The sequence below is a fragment of the Lepidothrix coronata genome, unplaced genomic scaffold (genome assembly GCF_001604755.1).
Source record: "Lepidothrix coronata isolate B3197 unplaced genomic scaffold, Lepidothrix_coronata-1.0 Scaffold34, whole genome shotgun sequence".
Taxonomy (NCBI): domain Eukaryota; kingdom Metazoa; phylum Chordata; class Aves; order Passeriformes; family Pipridae; genus Lepidothrix; species Lepidothrix coronata.
The window spans coordinates 380377-401371 of record NW_016690214.1 but is presented as its reverse complement, the minus strand read 5'-3'; the positions used below and the strand labels follow the sequence as shown (position 1 = coordinate 401371).

At 56.8% G+C, this 20995-nt stretch overlaps 1 protein-coding gene across 8 annotated transcripts in view; it reads right to left on the bottom strand.

Moving 5' to 3' along the window:
- The window catches only part of BAIAP2 (BAI1 associated protein 2), a 40124-nt gene extending 22782 nt beyond the window's left edge, over positions 1 to 17342 (bottom strand). For all 8 annotated transcript variants that reach the window (XM_017811958.1, XM_017811956.1, XM_017811963.1 and 5 more), the window contains exons 1-3: positions 17245 to 17342; positions 8964 to 9039; positions 6977 to 7063 (exon numbers count right to left, since the gene is read on the bottom strand). In XM_017811958.1, the coding sequence (XP_017667447.1) occupies positions 6977 to 7063; positions 8964 to 9039; positions 17245 to 17316 (235 nt within the window). In that variant the 5' untranslated portion in view covers positions 17317 to 17342. The remainder of the gene's footprint in view (positions 1 to 6976; positions 7064 to 8963; positions 9040 to 17244) is intronic.
- Between the last annotated feature and the right edge of the window lie 3653 nt (positions 17343 to 20995).

The window sequence follows — 20995 nt, the reverse complement described above, 5'->3', positions numbered from 1 at the left end:
CACTCCTGCTCGGGCTGTGACAGCTCAATGATGGGAAGTGCACGAATTCCCACTGCAAGGAGGCACTGACGTCACGCTGAGGTGGCTTTGTCAGGAGAGTATCAATGCTCATTATTCCCAAAGCTTGCACCACCCCCTCTCCCTCTTGCTTCCCCTTTGGCCAGAGTGGAAACCCTGAGAGCAGGGCTGGCTGAGGGCTCTGGCCACCAACGCTGAGCTCCCAAGCCACCCGAGAGCGGGGTCCAGGGCACTCAGAAATAACATCCACATCCCCAAACCCAGCTCTGGGTACCCCTGCACTGGGGCAAGAGGGCTCTGCCCCGCTCCCCACGTTCCTCACCCAGGGAATTGTCTGTTCCCAGCAGCCAGGGCGGCGCGTGGTGCTTCTCTCAGCACAGATACACATCTTTTGGGTTGACTTTCTCCTCCACCACCACCCCCTCAGCTCTTATCGGGGCGTTCCAGCCCCACATCAAAGTGAGCAGTGGCACAGAGCCTTTCCCAGCAGCTCTCCATCCCTGTGTCCCAGCCTGGGAGGGGACACTTGCCGTGCCCCCTGTGCCCCCCACGCTCAGCCCAGCTCCCACAGCTCGAGGTGAGCCCTGTGCTGTGGCTGGCGCAGCGCAGGAAGGGCTGGATGCCTGCCCAGAACCACACGAGCTTCCTCCGGAGCCTCTCCCCAGCCAGCTCCGAAGGAACCAGCTCCAGGCTTCCCGTGGCCTCTGCCATCGCTGGGAGCCCACACCGGGCAGCAGGATTTGAACTAAATCCCCTAAAAATAGCAGCAGCGTGGTGTGAATTCCCACATGGCACCTCTGACACCCCGATACCTCCACACCGTGAGCTGCTTCACCACCACAAAAACCTACAGACTGTGTGAGACATTAACAGACATGTCACCCCAAAAACAAATCAGAACAGGGATGAAGTGAAACTGTGACTAAGAGATACCACAGTAGCTGGAAAGCCTCAGTATTTCAAAATCTGGCTCAGAAGAGGATCTGTGGCACTGTGTCGGGGGTGACACCGTGAAATGACGGGGGGACCACCTGGGTGATGAGGAGACCACCCCACAGCATTCCCAGACCTCAGTGGCAGGGCTGGGACCACGGCACAGGGCACACGCCCTGGCACCAGCACAGCCACCCACGCCACGGGCGTTATGCATCACCTGCCACAGGTATTTGTAAGTTAAACAGCTGAACTCCCACTGCGCAGCAGGACAAGAGCTCAGGTCACAGGTGAGTTGTGCCAAGCTCAAGCACCATCGCCTTGCTGCCAAAACACACATCCTGCAGCTGAGGAACCTCCGGGTGAAGCATCTCACCAACACCCAGCCGTGAAAACGCAGAGGGTTTCACCCGCTCACACACCTCCCCACAGGCTCAGAGCACAGGGAAGGAGGAGCTGCTGTTTATGGCTGACTCACAGTATCGCTCTGGGAGAAGAACTATAGGAGCTATTGTGGGCCCTTCCCTTCCACACCCAGCCCACAACAGGCAAACAGGTTGTTCCACATCCCTCCCATTGCTACTGGCACGGCAGGAGCCAGCTGCCCCTCCAGAAGGTGAAGCAGTGGGATCCCAGCTCTCCGGGGTTTGCTTTGGACTTGTCAGAAACTAAAGATTATGGTTTTTTCCCCCCTGTCAAGCAAGATACAAGTAATTTTTAATAAAAATACCAACAATTCACTAATGAGGGAGCCAAATTACCCCAAGACAGAACATGTTGATGCTTGTGCAGGGCTGGAGCAGCCCAGCCTATCCTGCAAGGGCAGTGGCAGATGGTGGCCAGGGGACCATCATTGACCAGCTCTCCTGGTCAGGGCTCAGGCACATCCCATAAACACAGACCAGCAATAACTCTGCTCACACAGCACCTCGGTGCTGAAGATCTGATCCAGCCAGATTTAAGGCAGAACCATTTAGGTGCAGCACTTGGGGACATGTTTTAGTGGTGGCCTTGGCAGTGCTGGGTTAACATTTGGGCTTTTCCAACCAAAACGATTCTTCCGAAAACTTCCGCAACCAAGAGAATCACTTCCCTCCTATCAGTGTATCGTGATCCAGGCTCACAGACCCAGCACACGGCACAGACCACCTCCCAAGGCCTGGGGAGCAGCACTTCCAGCCCAACAGCTCCCCGGGGAGAGGCTCTGGCTCCATCAGCACCAGCGTTCCCTCGCCACAGCCGGGGAAGGTCCGTGCGTGTGCGGGGAGGGGGAAGGAGATGAGTGTGGGGAAACAATCAGCTTCTCCACGCTGACTCACCCCTTTCCTCTTCAGAAGGGTTTCACTTCTCCCAGCCCCAGAGGACTGGGCGATGTGTTGATAATACATCAGTGACTGTCAGTGTTACAACGCTCAGCGCTGCTCCAGCCCCTGCTCCAGCCCCGCCTGGCACAGCTCCAGGCATTTGCTGTTTGTTTATTGAGAGACAAGGTGAAGGGAAAAGCAAAAGCTTCCCAAGGCATCCTGACTCGACAACACAGTCCCAGTAACTGGCTCCCTCAGGCTGAGCAGTTGCCATTGACACTGTTAGCAGGCACAGATTAGAGACTGGGGTGACCTGGGACGTTCTGTGCCCCCCACAGCCCCCTGGATGGGCACCAATCCTGTATCTGTACCAAGATGTACAGACCAGCGAGTCCCTGATGCCCAACTGCTCTGGCAGCTGCTATACTGGTGGTACTGGATTAATCAGCACATGAGAACACCACCTCACATTCACCAGCCTGGCCCACACAATCCAATCCATCCTGCACACTGGCAGTCCCACAGGGAAGCAAACACCTCCAGGTCCTGGAGCTGGCCACACACCAACCCAAACCCCTCTGAAACCTGCTCAGCCCATCACTGACGGATGGCAGGAACCAGCCCATGGACACACACAGGGTCCCTCATCCCCCCAGAAGGTCGGAGCATCCCTGCAGGAGCCCATCCCAGGCACGGAGCAGGGGCACACAGCAGCTGGGCAGCCCTGGAAGGTGTCACTGTCACCACAGAAGGTGAAACCCAAACCTTACCCAGCTGCTACACCTTGGCAACTCCAGCCAGGCCACGTGGCCATCACAGATGCTCATTTACAACCCTCCACCACCACGTACCAAACACAGGGTGGTGGGAACAAGCTACTGCCTTGGCTGTCTGCTCCTCATCAGAGGGAGGAAGGCAGCGGAAAGGTGACTCAGGCAGTGGAGGAGCCCCGTCCTGAGGCAGCAGAAGGATTTGAGAGGTCTTTCTTGCCTTTCTGCACCTTTAGCAAGCCCATTACTGCAGCTTCCTTCCCTCCCCACACACCTTGGAGGCAGAGCCTTGGATTTCTGGAACAGTTTCTCAGGTCTTTTAACAGAATCACAGGTGGAAATGCAGGTCCAGAGCATCCTTTCTTCCACCAGCACTGAGCTGTCACCCCCAGTGGACACCAGGCACCACAGCCACTGCCAGCTCCAGCAGTCCCTGATCCCACACAGAGCACCACCGTGACCTTTGACACCCTCAGGATCTATATCTGCATCTCTGCTGCTGCAGGAAGCACCTACCCAAAACAACCACAAATCCAATTAACAGATTAATGTTCCCAGCGGATCTGGTGCAGCACAAAGCCTCCAAGAGCTGGGCCAGACCCCAGAGCTGCTGGAGAGGCTGAACTCTGGGATGCCCTGTCCCTGGAAGTGTTCAAGGCCAGGTTGGATGAGGCTTAGAGAAACCTTGTCTAGTGGAATGTGTCCCTGCCCACGGCAGGGGGTGGAACTGGATGAGTTTTAAGGTCCCTTCCAGCCCAAGCCATAAAGGTGCCACCAGTCCTGATTTTATTGTGCAAATGAAAAGCCCTTATTTACCAGGGGCTCATTTCAGCTCAACAATGTTTGACTAATTATTGCATGTGCTGCCCTTTCACAGCCCTGTGCCACCCAGAGCAGCTTCACTCATTCAAGGGACCTTTGGGAAATCCAGTTGCTGAGCAAAATCCACCTCCAGCCCCAAAGGTGTTTCCTGCAGGTGCTGCTCAGCCCCAGCATCCCAGTGGAAATGTCTCCAGCTCCACTCACCAGGAGAAGAAAACTCCCTTCCATGACTTTGTCATGGCCTAGTTTTCAAGAAGGTCAAAAGAAATGACAATTTGAGTTGCATCCAAGGGACCTTAGGAGCTGGAAAAGGGCCAAAGTCACCTGAGGACTTGTGCATGAGACTGGAGCTCATCAGAAGGGGCTACAAACCATTCCAGGATCCAGCCTGGAGCAAACCTCCACTGATCACACACACGTGCCCTTCACACCAGCTCTGCAGCTTCCCAAAAGCCCCCGCAGCAGCCACTGAGGATGTGTGGAACAGCCCAAGGAGCCCCTTCCCAGGGGAACTGTGGGCACGAATCTAACCCCAAATGCCAAGGACTGGGCTCCAGGGAATTGCACAGAGCAAAGTGCCTCTTCTGCTGCTCAGGGACAACTGACAGCTACACCCTGGACCTGCTCAGAGCATCACTTGAGTTACACACCCCAAACCCCAGCAGGGTTCAGACAGGTACGGCCCCACCAGACACTTGCACCCGAAAACTCAGCCCCCAGAGCCGATTACAGCTCAAGGGTGTTATTATTGCCAGTTTTTCCATTCCCACATGGGATTATCCTGTCTACACACAGTTCCTAAAATCTGATGGAGAATTTAGAAACAATGCACAGTGCTAAGCAGCCCCACGGGGAGCTGGGACCCGAGACTGGAGCAGTCTCTGGAGGGCTCTGCGTTTTCAGAGATGAACCTGCTGCGTTGCTGCAGGGTTTGACACCTCCTGTCCCAAGAAGGACATCAGAAAAGCATCCAGGTTCAGAAAAGAAAGGGTTATGGAGGGGAAAAAAAAAAATCTCAGATTTTTTTCAATGGAGGGTGGAAACGTGAGCTGTGGTCCCAATAGGATCCTGCCTGACATCGTGAAGCAGTTTTCCCTATAACTCTTGGAGGAAAATTCCCAGTCAGGGAGGGAGTTGGGGGGCACGACATTAATGGAAGCAGCAATTAAGAGCATCCCCTTTCGCTGCTCTGAAATGAGTTCCCCATCCCTGGAAGTGTCCAAGGCCAGGCTGGATGAGACTCGGAGTAACCTGGGCTAGTGGAAGGTGTCCCTGCCCATGGCAGGGGTTGGGACTGGATGATCTTTAAGGTCCCTTCCAGCCCAAACCAGTCTGTGACCCTATGAAAGAACCCAGAGCCCAGCGCTCCTTTCCGGCACTGTCGGCATTCCCAGGGAGCGATAAGGTAAAAGGTGTTCCCAGGAAGAGCCCTACCTTCGGCGAGCACAGCCCCAACCCAGAACATTTCTCAGCCCCTGTTTACACATCTGCTGGGAGAGGGTTGTGTCCCAGCTTTTATCAGCTCCACTGAGCTGCAGCCAGAAATTTTATCTCGACTTTCTCCTGCTCGGAGCAGCTGCCACAGTAAATACCAGCAGGCTCAACAGAGCACGGGGCCGAGGGGCAGCCGGAGCTGCCAGGAGCCTCCCTTGGACATGTTCACACCAAGAGGGGAAGGAGCAGTGATTTGGAAACATTTTAAACCCCAAAATACTCGAGCCACACACAAAATGCACGCCCGGAGACGGTGGGAGGGCACTAAGGACATCACAGTGGCATCCCTGGGGAGGAACCAGGGCCACCAGAAGCCACCAAACCCAGGTTTTAAGCGTGAGCAAACCCGGAGCTGCTCTGAGGGTCAGGCAGGGTGTGGGGTCCCCAAGCTCCCACCCAAACTTCCCCCTGGGGAGGACAGAGCTGGGGTGTGTGTCAGCCCAGGGCAGCCCCTCGCAGGGTCTGCTCGGCCCTCGCAGCCGCAGCGTCGCACACAAGGCTCTTTGTTTTATTTATTAAACAGAAGCAGATTGCTCCAGGCAGCTTTAATCCACGACTCGGTTTCCATAGACACTTAACTGCTTCCCCAGCACAATTGCGAGCAGCAGCGAGCTGGAGCAGCGGGGCTGGGGGGGCAGGGTCTGACACCGAGCACAGCCCAGGGGCTGCTCCCCGGGTCCTTCAGAGTCCTTTGGAGTCGTTTCAGCCCAACCTCTCTGTTAATTGACTGCCCCGGAGAGATGCTTTAATGAGCAGTTTGCCATCGCCCTGCACAGTGTGAGCCAGAGCTGAGGGAGGGACCGGGAGGAGGAGGAGGAGGAGGAGGAGGAGTTCACCTGGGACTGCACAGGCAATGAGACCAGAACCCATCGCAGCTCCATGAGAGCCTTGACAAGGCTGCAGCACCCCAGGGGGAGCTGGGAGAGTCACCTTGAACCACGAGGGGAGCTGGGAGGGTCACCTCAAACCACAGCTGCAAGGAGGGAGAACTCAGGAGCCATGTCTGAGCAATGGGGAGAGTGGGAAAGCAGCTCCCAAAGGATTGATCAGAGAAGTGAGCGTAAGAAGGGGGAAGGAGGCACCGAGCATCACACTCATGATGTCTGTACAGCTGCCAGTGATGGAGCAAACACAAGTCTGTGGTGTTGGGGCACAGGGAACCTGCAGGCAGGGCAGATCCTGGGCAGATCTGCTGCACTCAGGGCACACACCCAGCCCTGTCACACACAGCCCAAGTGCCAGGTGACCTCCACCAGATCCACCACTGCTCCAGCACAGCCACCCTGCCCCTTCCCCAGATTTCTCCCTCTCCCCACACTTTCCCTCTCCAGAGGCCCAAAATGGGCAGCACTGCTCCAGCTGCTGGGCCAAAACCTGCTGCTTCTCTCCTTTGTAGAGCAAGACAAAACCACCATGAAGCTGCTCTCCAAAAACACCATGAGCTGATGGGGTCACAAAACCCTGACACTAAGGACATCAGGTTTCTTTCCCAAGCTACATGAACAGTAAATATAGAGACACTTCTACTATTCAGATCAGCTCTACACTGAGCTTGTTCTCCCCAGCAACACCAAAATCTAGTTTCATCCCTGTGCTCAGTCTGCAACTCCATTTAGCAGCAAATTGGTGACTTACCCAATTCTTTCGACCCTTGGCTTTCACTGGCCAACTCTCCCATCTTCACCAGAGCATCAAAGTACCCTTTTGCTGCGTATGTCATACCTAAAAAGCATCAAAAATGCAAGTTATAGTCTCCTTAATGGTTATTAGAACTGCTGGGGCACTGAGGAGATGCTAGACACTAAAATAGATATTACTTCAAAGGGCTTAAACGCCACAGGGAGGGACTAAACAACAAACAGAAGAAAAGTGAGCAAGGAAGGCTGGAGCAGCGAGATTATAGGGCAATTCAGGAGAGAAAAGGTACGTGCAGGACCTCGGTGGTTTTCATTCCAGTGTAACCATCAGGCTGCTAATTCTGCTCTGAGAAATCACTGCGGAATAATTGAATATCACAGACTTTCATTATAGTTCAGCCTTGTTTGTTGACATTCCAGCTACACACTTGACTTTAATCAGATAAGCAGGGGGTTTCCTCTAATCACAGAACATGTTGTACAGCCCCAGCTCAGCACCTTCCAACGCTGGGCTGCAGCCTCTGCCTGGCTCCAGGTTTGGGCCCTTCCTTCAGCTGCTCCCCCAGCTCAGGGATCAAGGAAAGGATGACCCAAGACAAGTTAAAATTACAGGAAGATCTTTGGCTTCAAAGCGCTTTCACAGTAGGGATGTGGGAAAAATACAAACCCAGTGACCAGGCTGGTTTTCCCCAAATGCCAGGGTTAGTGTGTGTGTGGCTTCAGCTGGGATAGAACAGCTCGGGATAAACGGATCCACCTCCCAGGTAATTAAAAGCTGAGTTATCAGGACAACATTTCAGAGGAATAAATAAAAACACAGCCCCTACCTCTCCTCCCTTCCCTGCTGCCAGGAGGGAATCAGCAGGGAAAAGCACCCCCAAATTGTGAACCCCTGCCCGGTTAGCATCCCTAGGAATAGCTGGGAAATGCTGCTGCTCATAAGGGTGCTGTATCCCACCCCTGGGGGTCAGAGTCCACAGCCCCTGTGCAGTGGACCGGGATGGACGGGCTCTTCCCACGTCATGGCTGGTTGATCCATTAAAACCCAGTTAAAACCAGTGCTGAGCACTGGAGTAGGGGCAGTGCTGGTACCTGAGAACAGGGGGAAGGCTGCATCTTAAAGGATCCCCATGGAAATACCCAGGAGCCTCATCTGACTTGCAGGAAAGAAAATGTGCTCCGGGCAGGAAGCAGGGGCAGGGATCCTTCCCGAAGGTGGGATCGCAAACACCGGCGCTTAAGAACATGAGATGCCCAAGCATTTTCTCCCCCACTGGCTGGAGATGATGACAGCCTCTTCCCTCACAGGCATTTTCACCGGGATATTAGAAAAATAAAATCCAGGAGACACGTGTGGCTCTGAAGGGAGCAGAGCCCTCCCTGGAAAAACACAGCTCTGGGTTGAGAAAAGCCTTAAACCTCCTTAAAACCCAGCTGAGGAGGGCCCAGGCAGTGCACAAAGCCAGTTTGAGTCCACACCCTCCATTTTGGGGTTTAATCAATTCATAGCTTCCTTTTGATCATTTAAATCTACGCCTCCCTAATGGCTCCCAATAGGATCCTGCATTCCCAATCAAGAGCTGCCATCAATACTTTTAGGCTTTTTCCTTCTCTTTATTCTTCTGGGCAATTTAAACATTTCAGTAACACCTCTTTAAGCAGAACTTAAAATCTTAATTCTCAGTATTTTAAACATTCAAAGATGAACTGTTTGGAGATGTGTTTGTTATCCTGCTGCCTCCCAACGTTTCATCCCTTGAATCCTTCCCACATCCACGGCCCCTTGCACATCCCAGCGACATAAGCTTTGCATCAAGGTCCAAGAACCATCCTCCCAGTTCCCCCATCATGGGAACAAAGAGCTTCTCGAGCTGGTTTTCCAGCTTTCCCCCCTCCTGAGGCTGGGCTGCCCAGCCAGACCCTCTCCAGCCTGGCAGCCCCCAGCATTCCAGCAATATCCACACCAGCAGTGCAGGGTCACTTACTTGCTAAGGCTTTTTCATAGGTCTTCCCCATAGAAATGAAATTCCTGAGGCTGGGATTGAACTGCTCCATGATCGTCTAAAGGGAAAAGAACATCACTGGGATTAGCAGGGATGACTGGAGCTGGACAGAACAGCTCCATGCTCAACTCAATGCTGATAAACACAAAAAGAGAGAGAAAAAAAGTCCTTCCCCCTCCCTGGAAGACGTTCCAGGATCTTCCCCTTCATCTCACAGCTTGAGGAAGACCAAGCTGGGTTTGAAGACCACAAGGAACAATAAGAAGGTGGCTCTGCAGTGCCCCAGCACAAGACACCTTGTTCAGGTGCATCACTGTGAGAGGTAAGCGAATGCCCCAACCAGAAAATTATCAGATAAGGCAAAAATGACCATAGTAATGACTGTTAAGTGGCTGTTTGAGGCAGCAGTGACCCTCACACCAACCACAGAGGTGACCCAAGCTCTGGGAGATGATGGCAGGTGATGTCCCACTCCCAGGATGGCCCCAGGGAGCAGCAGCAGCTCTGTCCATCCAGGACAAGCAGGAAGGGCTGAAGAACAGCATTCCAAACATCCACCCAGGAATGAAGCAGACTGAAGTCACCAGCATCCCCCTGAGCCGTGCCAGCCTCGGCCCAAGGCACGTGCCAGGAATTACACCCGGGTCTCAGAGCACTCGGTGTCACTACAGGCAGGTGACACCTGCCCGTAAGGGCCTGATTTTGGGTGGGGGTGAACACCAGCAGCACTGTCTGAGCTTTTCCTCCCTCGCTCCAAGGGCCTTATTTAAGATGGGGGAAGGAATAATCGGATCAGGGAGAAGAAGGGCTCTTTGTGCACTTGGCACCGGAGCCTCAGGGCCGCTCACCCCGGCACCGACGGCATCGCCAAACCCGATCCCAGCCCAGCCCTGGCAGAGGCACAGCCTCCGTTCTGGATCCAGCCTGGCTGCAGCCCCAGAGCCAGCCCCCATCCCCTGCCCCACCTCGGGGACACCCTCCTGCCAAGGGTGCCACCAGAACACAGAGTTCAATGCCCAAACATCCCCCAGCAGGGATCCACGGGCATCCCCCGGGAGGAGGGGGCTCTGCACCCCCAGCACGCTGCTGGCAGCGTCCCCACCCCGGGAAGGGGAGGGAAGACGACAGGCAGACACTTACAGCAAATAAGCTGATTAAGCATCTGTCACCTCATCCGAGGCTGGCCAACACTATAAAGCTCATTTTCTGCCTGAGGCATTTTTATCCCCAGTTCCTGCTGCCCGGCCCTCGCCGTCTGACAGTTTAATTTTCTCCCGCGGGCACGTGTGCGGGGCTCGGCCGGTGCCTCCTCGGCTCAAAAACAACCATTTTGGGGCTTCGACGGGCAGGAGCCTCTGTGGGGCACCAGCTCGGAGGGAATACCGGTGCTGGTATGCCAGGGCAAATCCAGTCAATCCTCCCAGGAGCAGCAGTGGGAGCAGAAGGGGAGGATGCCCCCAAAGCCTCCCCCCACCCCCGCAGCTCCCGGTCCATCCCCCAGCACCATCCACAACCTGCCAAGCACCGGCGATGATTGCAGGAGGCTAACGAGGCGCTGCCCTGCTAATTAAGGCTGCCGATGACCCGGGTCCCCTGGAAACTGTTTTGGGGCAGCACAGAGCAGTCTGGTGAGCGTGCTCAGCTTGAAGGGAGAAAATTAACCTGTAGCAACAAGCCACAGAACGAGGTGTACTCCGAGGTGTAGGAGACAATTGCATGCCAGTTAATTAACACTGACGAGGATTGCTCCATCCTGCCCATGTCGCCTTTAGCTTTGGTCAAAAATCTACTTTTGTTACCCCACAAAGCGGTTGGAGGTGTGGGATCACTGCTCAGGGACAATTCCCCCCTTCCCACGGCAGGGGTGGGGACACAGACACATCCTCACCTCCGGCAGAGGCACAGCTACAGCCTCAACCACACTCAGCTCAGCCTGAGCACTCTGAGACTGAATAATATTTAAGCAGCAGAAACCCTGGCAGAATTTCTGTGGGGAGGCGATTTTTCGGCAGTTTGCAGGTTCGGCGGAGTGTTTGTGTACGGGTATGTACACAGGGATATGTAAATAATGTGATTTTCTCAGCAGTGCTGTGTAAACACGTTGTCCTGAGCATGAAACTGAGGGAATAAATGATGGAACGGGATCCACAGACAAAGCAAAATTCAGCACATCTTCCCTAAAACCAGAGGGAATCAAGGCACAACCCAGTCCTGGCACTGCTCCCCACTGACCCATAACAGCCATTTTAAACCTATAAATAAAGAGATAAAAGCCCCCCAAAAGGTCTGAGAACCAGCTAAAGCGGGGGGAGGTGACTCTGCTGGCCAAATACAATCCACCAACCCTCAGGAGGAAGTTTGCTGAAAGTGAATGTTTTTAAAACATTGTCTCGAGCCTCCAACAAAAACAGCCCGGCAGGATGAGGGCGGTGAAAAGGGCTCCTCACTCCAGAGATAAAAATAGCCTTTTCCAAGCCTTCCTCTCACTCCCAGGGTGGGAAGGGAAGGTGACTCCGGAGCCAACACACCTTTGCACCCCCCTCTAGGTGACAGGCTGAGATCTGCCAAGGTGAAATAGTGGAAAATAAACAGATTTATGGCATGGAATGACTCAACAGCATCACTCCCTGCACGGTGATGTGCTGGAGCTGCTCCCGTGACACCAGGGGTGCATCCCCCCACCCCTGTGGGGACAAGTGACAGGGCTGTCCCCCCACAGGAGAGGTGGGTCCAGGTTTGCAGGACACCACAGCAAAGCCAATATTCAGCAGCAGTGTGGTAATGAAAGCAAATCTCACTCTCCCCCAGATTTTGCCCCCTCAGCAGCACCCACAAGTTGTTTGTCTTCCACGGGCTGCCTGGGCAGAGTTCAGAAAAACACAGACACAAAACCTGGCAGCCAAGGGTTGAAAGGGCTTTGCTTTGTTCCACTGCGCTGAATTCCCTGGGTAATACCACTCAGCTCTCCGGGATTGGCACAGCTTTATTCAGCTGCCAAAAATGAAACTAATGCAAAGCACAAGGTCTCCAGGACACGACCCTGCTCAGTTCAGGGGGGGAAGAGGCAACAGAAAACAAGGTCCCCACTCTCCCCTCTGAGCACCCTCCCCACTGCAGCCAGGATGCCCCAATCCTGTAAGGGTCAGCCCATCAGGAAAAGTTGAGAATCATGGAACAGAATAAAGTATCCTGAGTTGGAAGGAACCCACGAGAATCAAAGTCCAGCTCCTAAATCCTAAGTTTAAGTCCTCTCCAAGCTGGAAATGGAGCCAGCTCAGGTTTCTCCTGCGCAGGAAAGTCCTGCACAATACCTGAACAACTTTTAATAAAATTTAAGGTTACACAGCTCTCCCAGGTCCATCCCTGCAGCCTCTCAGGCAGCTCCTAAAACCAAACAGAGAGAGAAATGAAAAGCAGGGGCTGCTTGGCTTGGCCAGGGCAGGAGGTGGTCAGTGGCCACGGTCTGTGGGCACCCAGGTCAGCAGCCCTGGCCAGGGCAGGACCAGCTGACTGTGCCAGCAGTGCCCACCCTGCCCCGAGTACAGCACTGCCACTAGAGCCAGACCTCACATCCCGGCCCCCCTCCACACTGCAAAGGGCTGAACAACCGGGATCAGGGCGAGGAGGCTCCTGGGTTCGATGAAGGGACGAGCATCCCCACGTGTGCCATGTCCTGGGCTCCGCTCCCAGCCACCCTCCACAGGGCATGTCCCAACACCTCAGTGACCACAACGGACGGACTTTGAGCTAAAACCACCTTCTCTGGTTTCCTAATGCCATTTTTGAGGCCCCTATGCAGCAGTAGGGTGCAATGTTTTGAACACATCCCTGGAAGTGCTCAAAAGATGTGGATGTAGCACATGGGGACACGGGTTAGTGGTGGCCTTGGCAGTGCTGGAGGAATGGTTGGACCTGATGGTCTCAGAGGGACTTTCCAACCTTTTTAATGATTTTATGGCTCCTGTCAAGGCTGACACTGCACAGGGGCCTGGGCTCAGCCTGGGACCCAGGACTTTCCCGGGTGATTCATGGTGACAGCAGGTCATTGGGTGACAGCAGGTCATTGGGTGACCATGACGAGCAGGTTGGAGGGGCAGTACAGTGGGACTCCACTACACCACAGTCACACTGCAGAAGCAACTCAGCTCTAAGGAACTTTTGCCTCTAAATGGGTCAGCCCTGCTCCAGGAACACCATCATTTCAGTATCAATATTTAATGACCAGCAAAGCCCAGCGCTGCCTCCTCCATCACAGCTTGTCCTGCCTGGTGCCATCAGGAGCAGCCCCAGGGATTTTAGGAGCCAAGTTTCTGTCAAGAAGGAGCCCAGGTAGACAGGGAAAATCAGGGAAAAACCCCAGTGTTCCTCATCTAAAGGCATTTAGTTTCTCTTAGCTGTCGTGTCAGAGGATGAGGGGACCCAAGTTCCAGGGCAAGAGCTCTGAATGTCTCTGTAATCAGGGTCTGGGCTTGAAGGGAACTGGGATGGGGATCTGCACAGTACTCAGAGCACCTTGTCAGTGCTCACCAGTGGTCACCCCTGCAAGGCAGAGCCATCCACAAGCCCTTGGGGTTGGGATCTCTGCTGCAGAGCCAGGAGGGTCCCACAGCCCCAGCACTGAGGGGCTCAACTCGGCCAAAGGCTCCAGCAGGAGCTGCTCAGTGCAGGAGCTGCTTGCCCTGTGCTCTGCCCTGCCCTGCAACACGAGCAGCACCAGTGAAACCTTAGCCACGAGCAGACTCTGCACAACAAAGCACTGAAGGCAAAGCCAGGGGCTGCCTCCATCCCAGGGAGCAGCATCCATCTCCTGCGGGATCTGCAGGCAGCATGGGAAGAGGTCTGGGGTACCTCCAGCAAGGCAGGAGCTACCTGCTTTATAACACCTTGTAATCCTCGAGCTTCACAGTGTGGAGGTGTCCCACGTCAGCAGAGGTCAGGAATGCTCTCCCAGTCCGCAGGCAGAGGGGATGGAGCAGCATTCCCACCTCAAGAGCCACTTGGCAGCGCCGGAGCCGAGCCCAGTGCGGACCCTCACTCCAAACAGACCCAGCTGCAGAGCCAAGGCCCCTGTGAAGGTGTAACTCTGGCAAAAAGGTGTTGCCCTGTAAAAACACCACAGCCCCGGGCCCTGCTCACCACAGAGTGAGAGCCCAGCCCTCACCTGCCACCCTCCAGCTACTGCTGGGGAAGGAATTTCCCAGTGCTTGACCCGCTCCCTGCGGCACCAGCACATGGCACCCACTGCCCATGGGGTGCTCCCATCCCTCGGAGCGGTGACACCGACCATGGGATGCACCAGGCAGCTCAGAGCCCCGAGGTCCAGCCAACAGATTTCCCACAACTGGGGTGCAGGAAGCCCCAAGGCAGGGAGCAGACAGCAGGGAGCACAGGGCACGGAATTCAGGGTAGCACGGGCTGGCTCCTTCCTCCTCTGCCACACCACATCATCCCTCCGCTGCCAAACACACCAAACCACCCACAATTTCCCTCCTGAATCACTTGAGGAAGAATCGCTCTCGTCCCTCTGGGCCTGGAGATAAGGAGGCAGAGGCTGTGATACCACAGTAATATCAATTACAGCTGATGGGGAGCAACAGACCATCAGGGATTCTGTCCATGTCCGTGCCAGACAATTCGGCTTCGACTTTGGGGTGTTGTTAAGCAAACACCTCTTCAAACACAGAGCTACTCGTACACCATTGCAGAACGATCTTCCACACGCAAAAATGGCTTTAAAATGAAATGGAGGTTGGGCTGTAAACGGCAGTAATCTCATCTGGCAGGAGGAGACAGATCTGTCTTTGGGGGGAAGGAAGAATTGCCAGTCCCTGCTTTCTGCAAACGGACAATCTGGAGCAAGGGACGAGGGGGGAATGGAGAGCAGGGATGGGGAGCTGCCCTTCACCACCACCCAACGCTGCACCCCCAGCCCTGGGGCTCACAGCAGAGCCCAGCCCGGCAGCTGTGCCGCTACGCCGGGGTCCTGGGAGTGAATCAGCGCCAGGGAAGGTGGGATTACGTTGGCGGAAGGTGCCAGCAGCCTCCGTCTCCCTCTGTAATTACTCCCCGTGTGTAGGCAGCTGCCTGTAGTGGCAGCATCGGCTCGGGGGCGGCTGACAGCTCCTCCACCATCTCATTAGCACAGTCACTCCGAGGGTGAGAGCTGGTTCTGGAGAGGGATGACAATGGGCTTCCCGAGCAGAATACCTCGGGAAAGCCTGCGCGGGAGAGGGTGCCTGGCATGGGGAGCGTGGCAGGGAGCTGCCTGCTCCTGGCTCCTGCTCCAGACCTCGTGGGGAACACACTCAACCCCTGGTCCTGCTGCCGCCAAAACCCCGGCAAGACGGCGGCTACGGATGGAGGCCCCCCCAGACCCGGGTTTGGGGGCATCACCCCCCTTCTCAGGGTCCTCTCCGCCTGCCCACTGTGGTGTTCAGGCTCCTGCACAGGCCAGGAAAGCACAGGGCAAAAAAACCACTGGGCTAATGGGGATGTGAAGCACCAGGGCTGGTTTTGGACTCGAAGACTCCAAAGGTTGAGGAGATACAGAGAGACCCCACAGTCCCTGAGCCACCAGCCCTCATGCTGGGCTCTGGGGTGGCCAAAGTCCTCCATGAAACAGGAAGACAACAGGTTCCTGCATGCACCACATGCCACACATCTCCAGAGGCCAAGAAAAGCATTGTTGGCTTCGGAGGTGACTCCTTGTTCACTGCAGGGAACACAAACGGTGTCAGGACCACCCTCCTACACCTCCCAGCGCTGAGACACTGATTTTGGGTAAAAGCATGAGATCTCCACCAGCTCCATGTTCTCATGCCCTACACCTGGCTGCTCCCACTGAAACCCTGAGAAACTGAGGTGTTCGTGAACTGATGGAGATCTTCAGCCTCCTCCTGAGTGCACCTCTGGCCCTCAGAGCCAAGGCCCCCTGTGCACCCTCTGCCCTCGGCTCAGCCGGGTGTCGCTCGCTCCGGGCCCAGGGCTCTGCTCCGGCTCTGACCCACAGCTCACACAGCACAGGAGAGATGAGGCAAGAGAAGAGCCTTGGCAGCACTTGCCCTTCACCCCTCACAGGAGCACAAGCTTCTCTCAAGCACAGTTGTTGGGATGGCACAAACCGCGCCATGCGCCCCTGACAGGGCTGTGCCCGGGGAGATGGTGACCTGCTCCCCAAGCCTGTCATTAGCCCCGTTCTTCGAGGACAACACAGCTCCAACAACAACTGAGTCACGCGCTGAAGCTGCTCCCAGCCGCCGTCCCCAGCCTGAGCCCCGGCAGCTCTGGCCCTGTTTGCCCAGGCGGCCCCGGGGCCGAGCACAAACACCCGGGAGGGGACGGATCGTGCAGGGGCCTGACCTGGGAACACCCCGCAGTGCCAGCTCTGCCCAAACCAAGGGCAGCCTGCACGGGGCCAAGCTGGGGTACATCAACTGCACACAGAGGGTGGGAGGGAGCCCCAGAGACCTCAGACAACAGTCACCAAGACTCAGTGTGGCCAAGATTTTGGGTGCCACAGCCCTGTCTGAACAGCTGTTACACACCAGGATCTCCAAAACCAAGACTTCAGAACTTCATCCCCTCGGTGTTTTTTGTACTACATTCTTCTATCTCTTTTCTTTTTTTCCTGCTTTGGGCTCCCAGGTAACTCAATCCAACCCCTTAAATCGCAGGAAATCGTGCAAGCTTCCCAGTTTAACAAACGACATCCTGCGTTACACGTTAGGCTACAGCAGTTTTATTAGTCTCGGTCTCAAGACCCAGCGGAGCAGAAACTGCTTCCTTCGGGGGGAAATTAAGCCACATAAATTATTGGATTTTTCTCAGAACACGGGGAGCAAAGCAGAAGGGGAAAACAGAGATATTACCGAACTCGGAGAGACGGGGAAAGCTCTTGCGGCTCATGGTTGTGGCAAAGCAGCGGGCGACGGGGACGCGGGGCTGTCCCCGCACGGGGTGATGCGGGGACAGCGCTGCCCACCGTGGGATCGGACATTCCCGGTCCCCGCGGATCCTCCCGGGGGGTGCCCGGGGAAGGGTCGGGGGTAACCGGGTGGGATTCCGGGAGTGCCCCTCGCCCCCTGTCCCGGCCCAGCCCCGGCACCCGCTGCCGCCCCGCCGGCTCCGGGCACATCCCGGGGGCGGCCCCGCCCGCGCCCCGCGCCCGGGGAGGGAGCGATGGAGGGGGAGATTAAACAACTGAAATAACTCCGACTGCAGCAGAACCCCGAGACGCGGCGCCGGGCACCTGTTGCGGACTCACCTTGTAGACATTCTCGGTGAGGCGATGCACCTCCTCGGAGCGGGCCATGCCGGGCGGGCCGGGCAGCACCATGGGCGGCGGGCGGGGTGCGGGGCGCTGCGGGACGGGCGGCGCTCGGGGCCGGGCGCGGGCGAGGGGAAAGCGCCGAGCGGCGGCCGCGGCGCTTTTTATGAGCTGCCGGCGGCCGCGCCCTCCCCAGCCCGCCCCGCACCGCCCCGCACCGCCCCGCACCGCCCCGCACCGCCCCGCGGGGAGGAGCCGCACCGGGCCGGGCCGGCCCCCGCTCCGCGTCCCAGCGGTGCGGGGCTGGGGGACAGGAGGGTTGCACCACGCTGTGCCCTCAACCCCTGTGTCCCCCAGGCCCCATCCCATACTCCATTCTCCATCCCGTTCCCCGTCCCGTATCCCATCCCATGCTCCATTCCCCATGCCCTAACCCATTCCCCAGCCCACATGCCCTGCTACACCCCACAACCCACCCTATACCTCAGCCACACCCCACCCCATAGCCCACGATACCCCACACTATCCCCCTAATTTACCCTATCCCATAGCTCTTGCTGCACCCCACATCCCTAAGTTGTCCCACACTCCAGCCCCAGCTGCGATCCCCCCTCGCTGTACCCCACGTGCCTGGGGTCGTGCTCCATCCTGAACTGCTCAGTGGGGTGTGGATGGGTGAGGAGCAACTGGAAAGGGAAGAGGAGCTGGTGGTTTGTGGGGTGTTTGGAACAGGGTCCAGTTGGGCCAGGAGAGCAGAGATGGGATGTGCAATCACCATGGTGTGGTTTGGGACACCCAAGGCTGACCACCCCAGGCAGGAGAAGAGGCAGCCCCTGCCTGTCACTTTGCTGTCCCCAGGCTGTCCCACCACCCAGCCAGCCAGGAGAACTGGGATTCCCTTGGGAGGCTCCTGCCAGCACTCCGGGCTGTTAAGTCCCTGTGGGACAGTGAAGCCATGGCTCATTGTCTTTCTCATCCCTCAGACCAGCAGCAGTGACTTTTGCCCAGATCCCGAGGGACATGAGGAGTTGGACCATGGCCTGGAGCCAGCGTCCCAATCCCTGTTCCCCTGCCTGAGAGCCCTTCCCGCCGGGACTGCTGCTGTCCGCAGGGTGATCCATGGGGAAACGGAGCCTCATGGCCGGGCTGTCCCCCACGGGCCTGTGGCTGTTCAGAGGGGGCACATCTGGGGGCACTGGGCACAAACCACCCCCGGCTGCCTTGCCCTGGCCCTTGGGCCAAGCCTTCTTCTCCCTCCTCCCCCTCCTGTCTGCTGTGAAAAGTGGTGAAACAGTTAAGCAGCTGAGCATGTTATTTTCCATTGTCTCCATCAATTCCGAGAACAAGGAGCCCAGGTCGATACCTTGGCCCCAAACCTCCCACTGCAATTCCCCTTCCCGCTCCCCCTCCCAGCCCTGCTGAGGAGCAGGGGAGGCACCGACAGCAGCTGCTCACTCTGGTCACATTTGGGTCCCATTTTGGCTTCTTCCCTCTCAGAGGTTCCACACTCCAAAGCACAGGAAGGAATTTACAATCCCTGAGAAGGGTTTTTCTCATGTTTCTGGAGCGCCTGGTTAACCCTTTCCCCCTGGGGCTGAGGAGTGGGAGCAGCCATGGGACTGGGGGGACTGAGAACAAGGCTGCCCAGGGACACATTCCCAGGGGGATGCCTGGCTACCTGCATCGCTGCCAGGACCTCGTGGTGCCCCTGTCCCTTCCACCTGCCCCACCCCGAGCAGCTGGACTGCGGTTGGCTCTGTTGGGATGCCACTGCCTCAGCCACCAGCACCCCGCTGAATTCCCAGTGTTGGCCAAGGATTCTGGATCAAGAGTCCAGGAGGAGAGAGCCTCTCCCTGCTTCTCCATCACCTTATTTTTAGTTATGTTATGTAAGTCCTTCGCTACGTCATGGATGTGGGGGGTTCTTGCATCTAATTCCAATGTGACAGCCCAGCAATTCAAACAAGCTGTTCCTCTGGTGAGGAAGATAAAAGGATTTGTAATTTCTGATAATAAAAGAGGCCTTTTGGGACGACCCTCAGAGAGTCTCTCGCATCTAGGCCTGCTCACAGACAGCCGCTCCACTTTCTTCCCATCCTCTGCTTCTCCTTATCCCCAGGAGATTTGAGGGCTGAAAACCTTTCTCCCTCATACCCCACTGCTTCCAGAGTGGCTCCGCAGCTGGAAGCAGCCAGGGAGTTTGTATCCCCACACTCAGAGCCACACTGAGCAAATTATCCTTGCCACCTTGCCACCTTGCCACCTTACCACCTTGCCACCTCTTGACTGGCACTGGCCCCCCGGGGCTGCCCGTGTGCCATGACCCAGGAGCTGTGCCCGGCCCCAAGGCAGCGCTGCCGCCCCGCAGCTGCCCAGAGCACCCTGGGAATTCTCAGCAGGAAAAACCTGCCGTTGCCTCGTGCCGTAACATTTGCTTTGATTGCCTTTTATTTTTTTTTCCTGGTTGTTGCTCGCTGCCTCTTTGTCAGGGTGATTCACTCCCCGGGGCTCGGCGGCAGCTGGAGCGTGCCCAGGGTAACCATGGTGCCAGAGTCCCTCGCGGGTTACCCAAATCCCTGCGGCTCCTCCCGGCCTTCTCCACGTGCCCTTTGGGAAGGTGGGACCGTCCGCCGCGGGGGCAAAACCCCGTGGGTGCAACGTGGGAAACCACCACGCCAGACTGCGAACAGCAGTGGGACGAACTGGCGGCAGCCCCGGGGCTGGCACCGTCCCCATCCCGGGAGCGATCCCTCCCCTCCCCGGGAGCGATCCCTCCCCATCCCGGGGGCGATCCCTCCCCATCCCGGGAGCGATCCCTCCCCATCCCGGGAGCGATCCCTCCCCATCCCGGGAGCAATCCCTCCCCGGGGTGACGATGCATCGGCACACGCGGCACCGGCCACCTCCAGCCCCGGGTGGAGTGAAGTTGCTGTGGCAACAATAACTTATGTAATCCACCCCGCTCGGCTGCAGGTGTGGGGAGGAAATTGTGCTATTTTCGAAGTTTCATTAGGTTCCTTCTTAATTACCAGCGTGGCATCACGCCAGTGCTCCCGGCCGGGCTGGGACAGGGAGAGAGTGTGGGGATGGGGCAGCGACGGCCGGGCCAGGGAGGGCTTGGGGCAGCGATGGCTGGGGCAGCGATGGCTGGGGCAGCGATGGCTGGGGCAGTGGTGGCTGGGGCAGCGATGGCTGGGGCAGCGATGGCTGGGGCAGTGGTGGCCAAGGGCAGTGGTGGCCAAGGGCAGCGATGGCTGGGGCAGTGGTGGCCAAGGGCAGTGGTGGCCAAGGGCAGTGGTGGCCAAGGGCAGTGATGGGCAAGGGCAGCAGCTGCACCAAGGAACAGTTTCAGCCCCAGCCCCTCTGTGTCCCCAGCGCAGGGGACACACTCCCTGCTCCCCAAAATACCCACGGTGGGTGTGGTGGCTGCGGGAAAGGACCAGGAGGGAGGAGCTGCAGGGCAGCATAGCTGCCCAGGGAGGGGAACACGGCACTGCACGGGGTCACTGGGAGCTGCCACATCCTCAGTGCCTCGGGAAGCCTTTGGTGACATGGAGAGAGGAAAAATAAATGTGGGTTATAATCCCTTGTGCGTTTGAGTGTGATGTGTCACCGACCAGCTCAGAGAGGTACCAGAGTTGGTTTTTGCCACAGTCCCTGAGGACATGCTCAGAGTTTCCTAAGAAAGGTCCAACACCAGCTGCTCAGGGGGGTTGCTGTGTGCTCCTGGTGCTGCCAAAGAAGATGG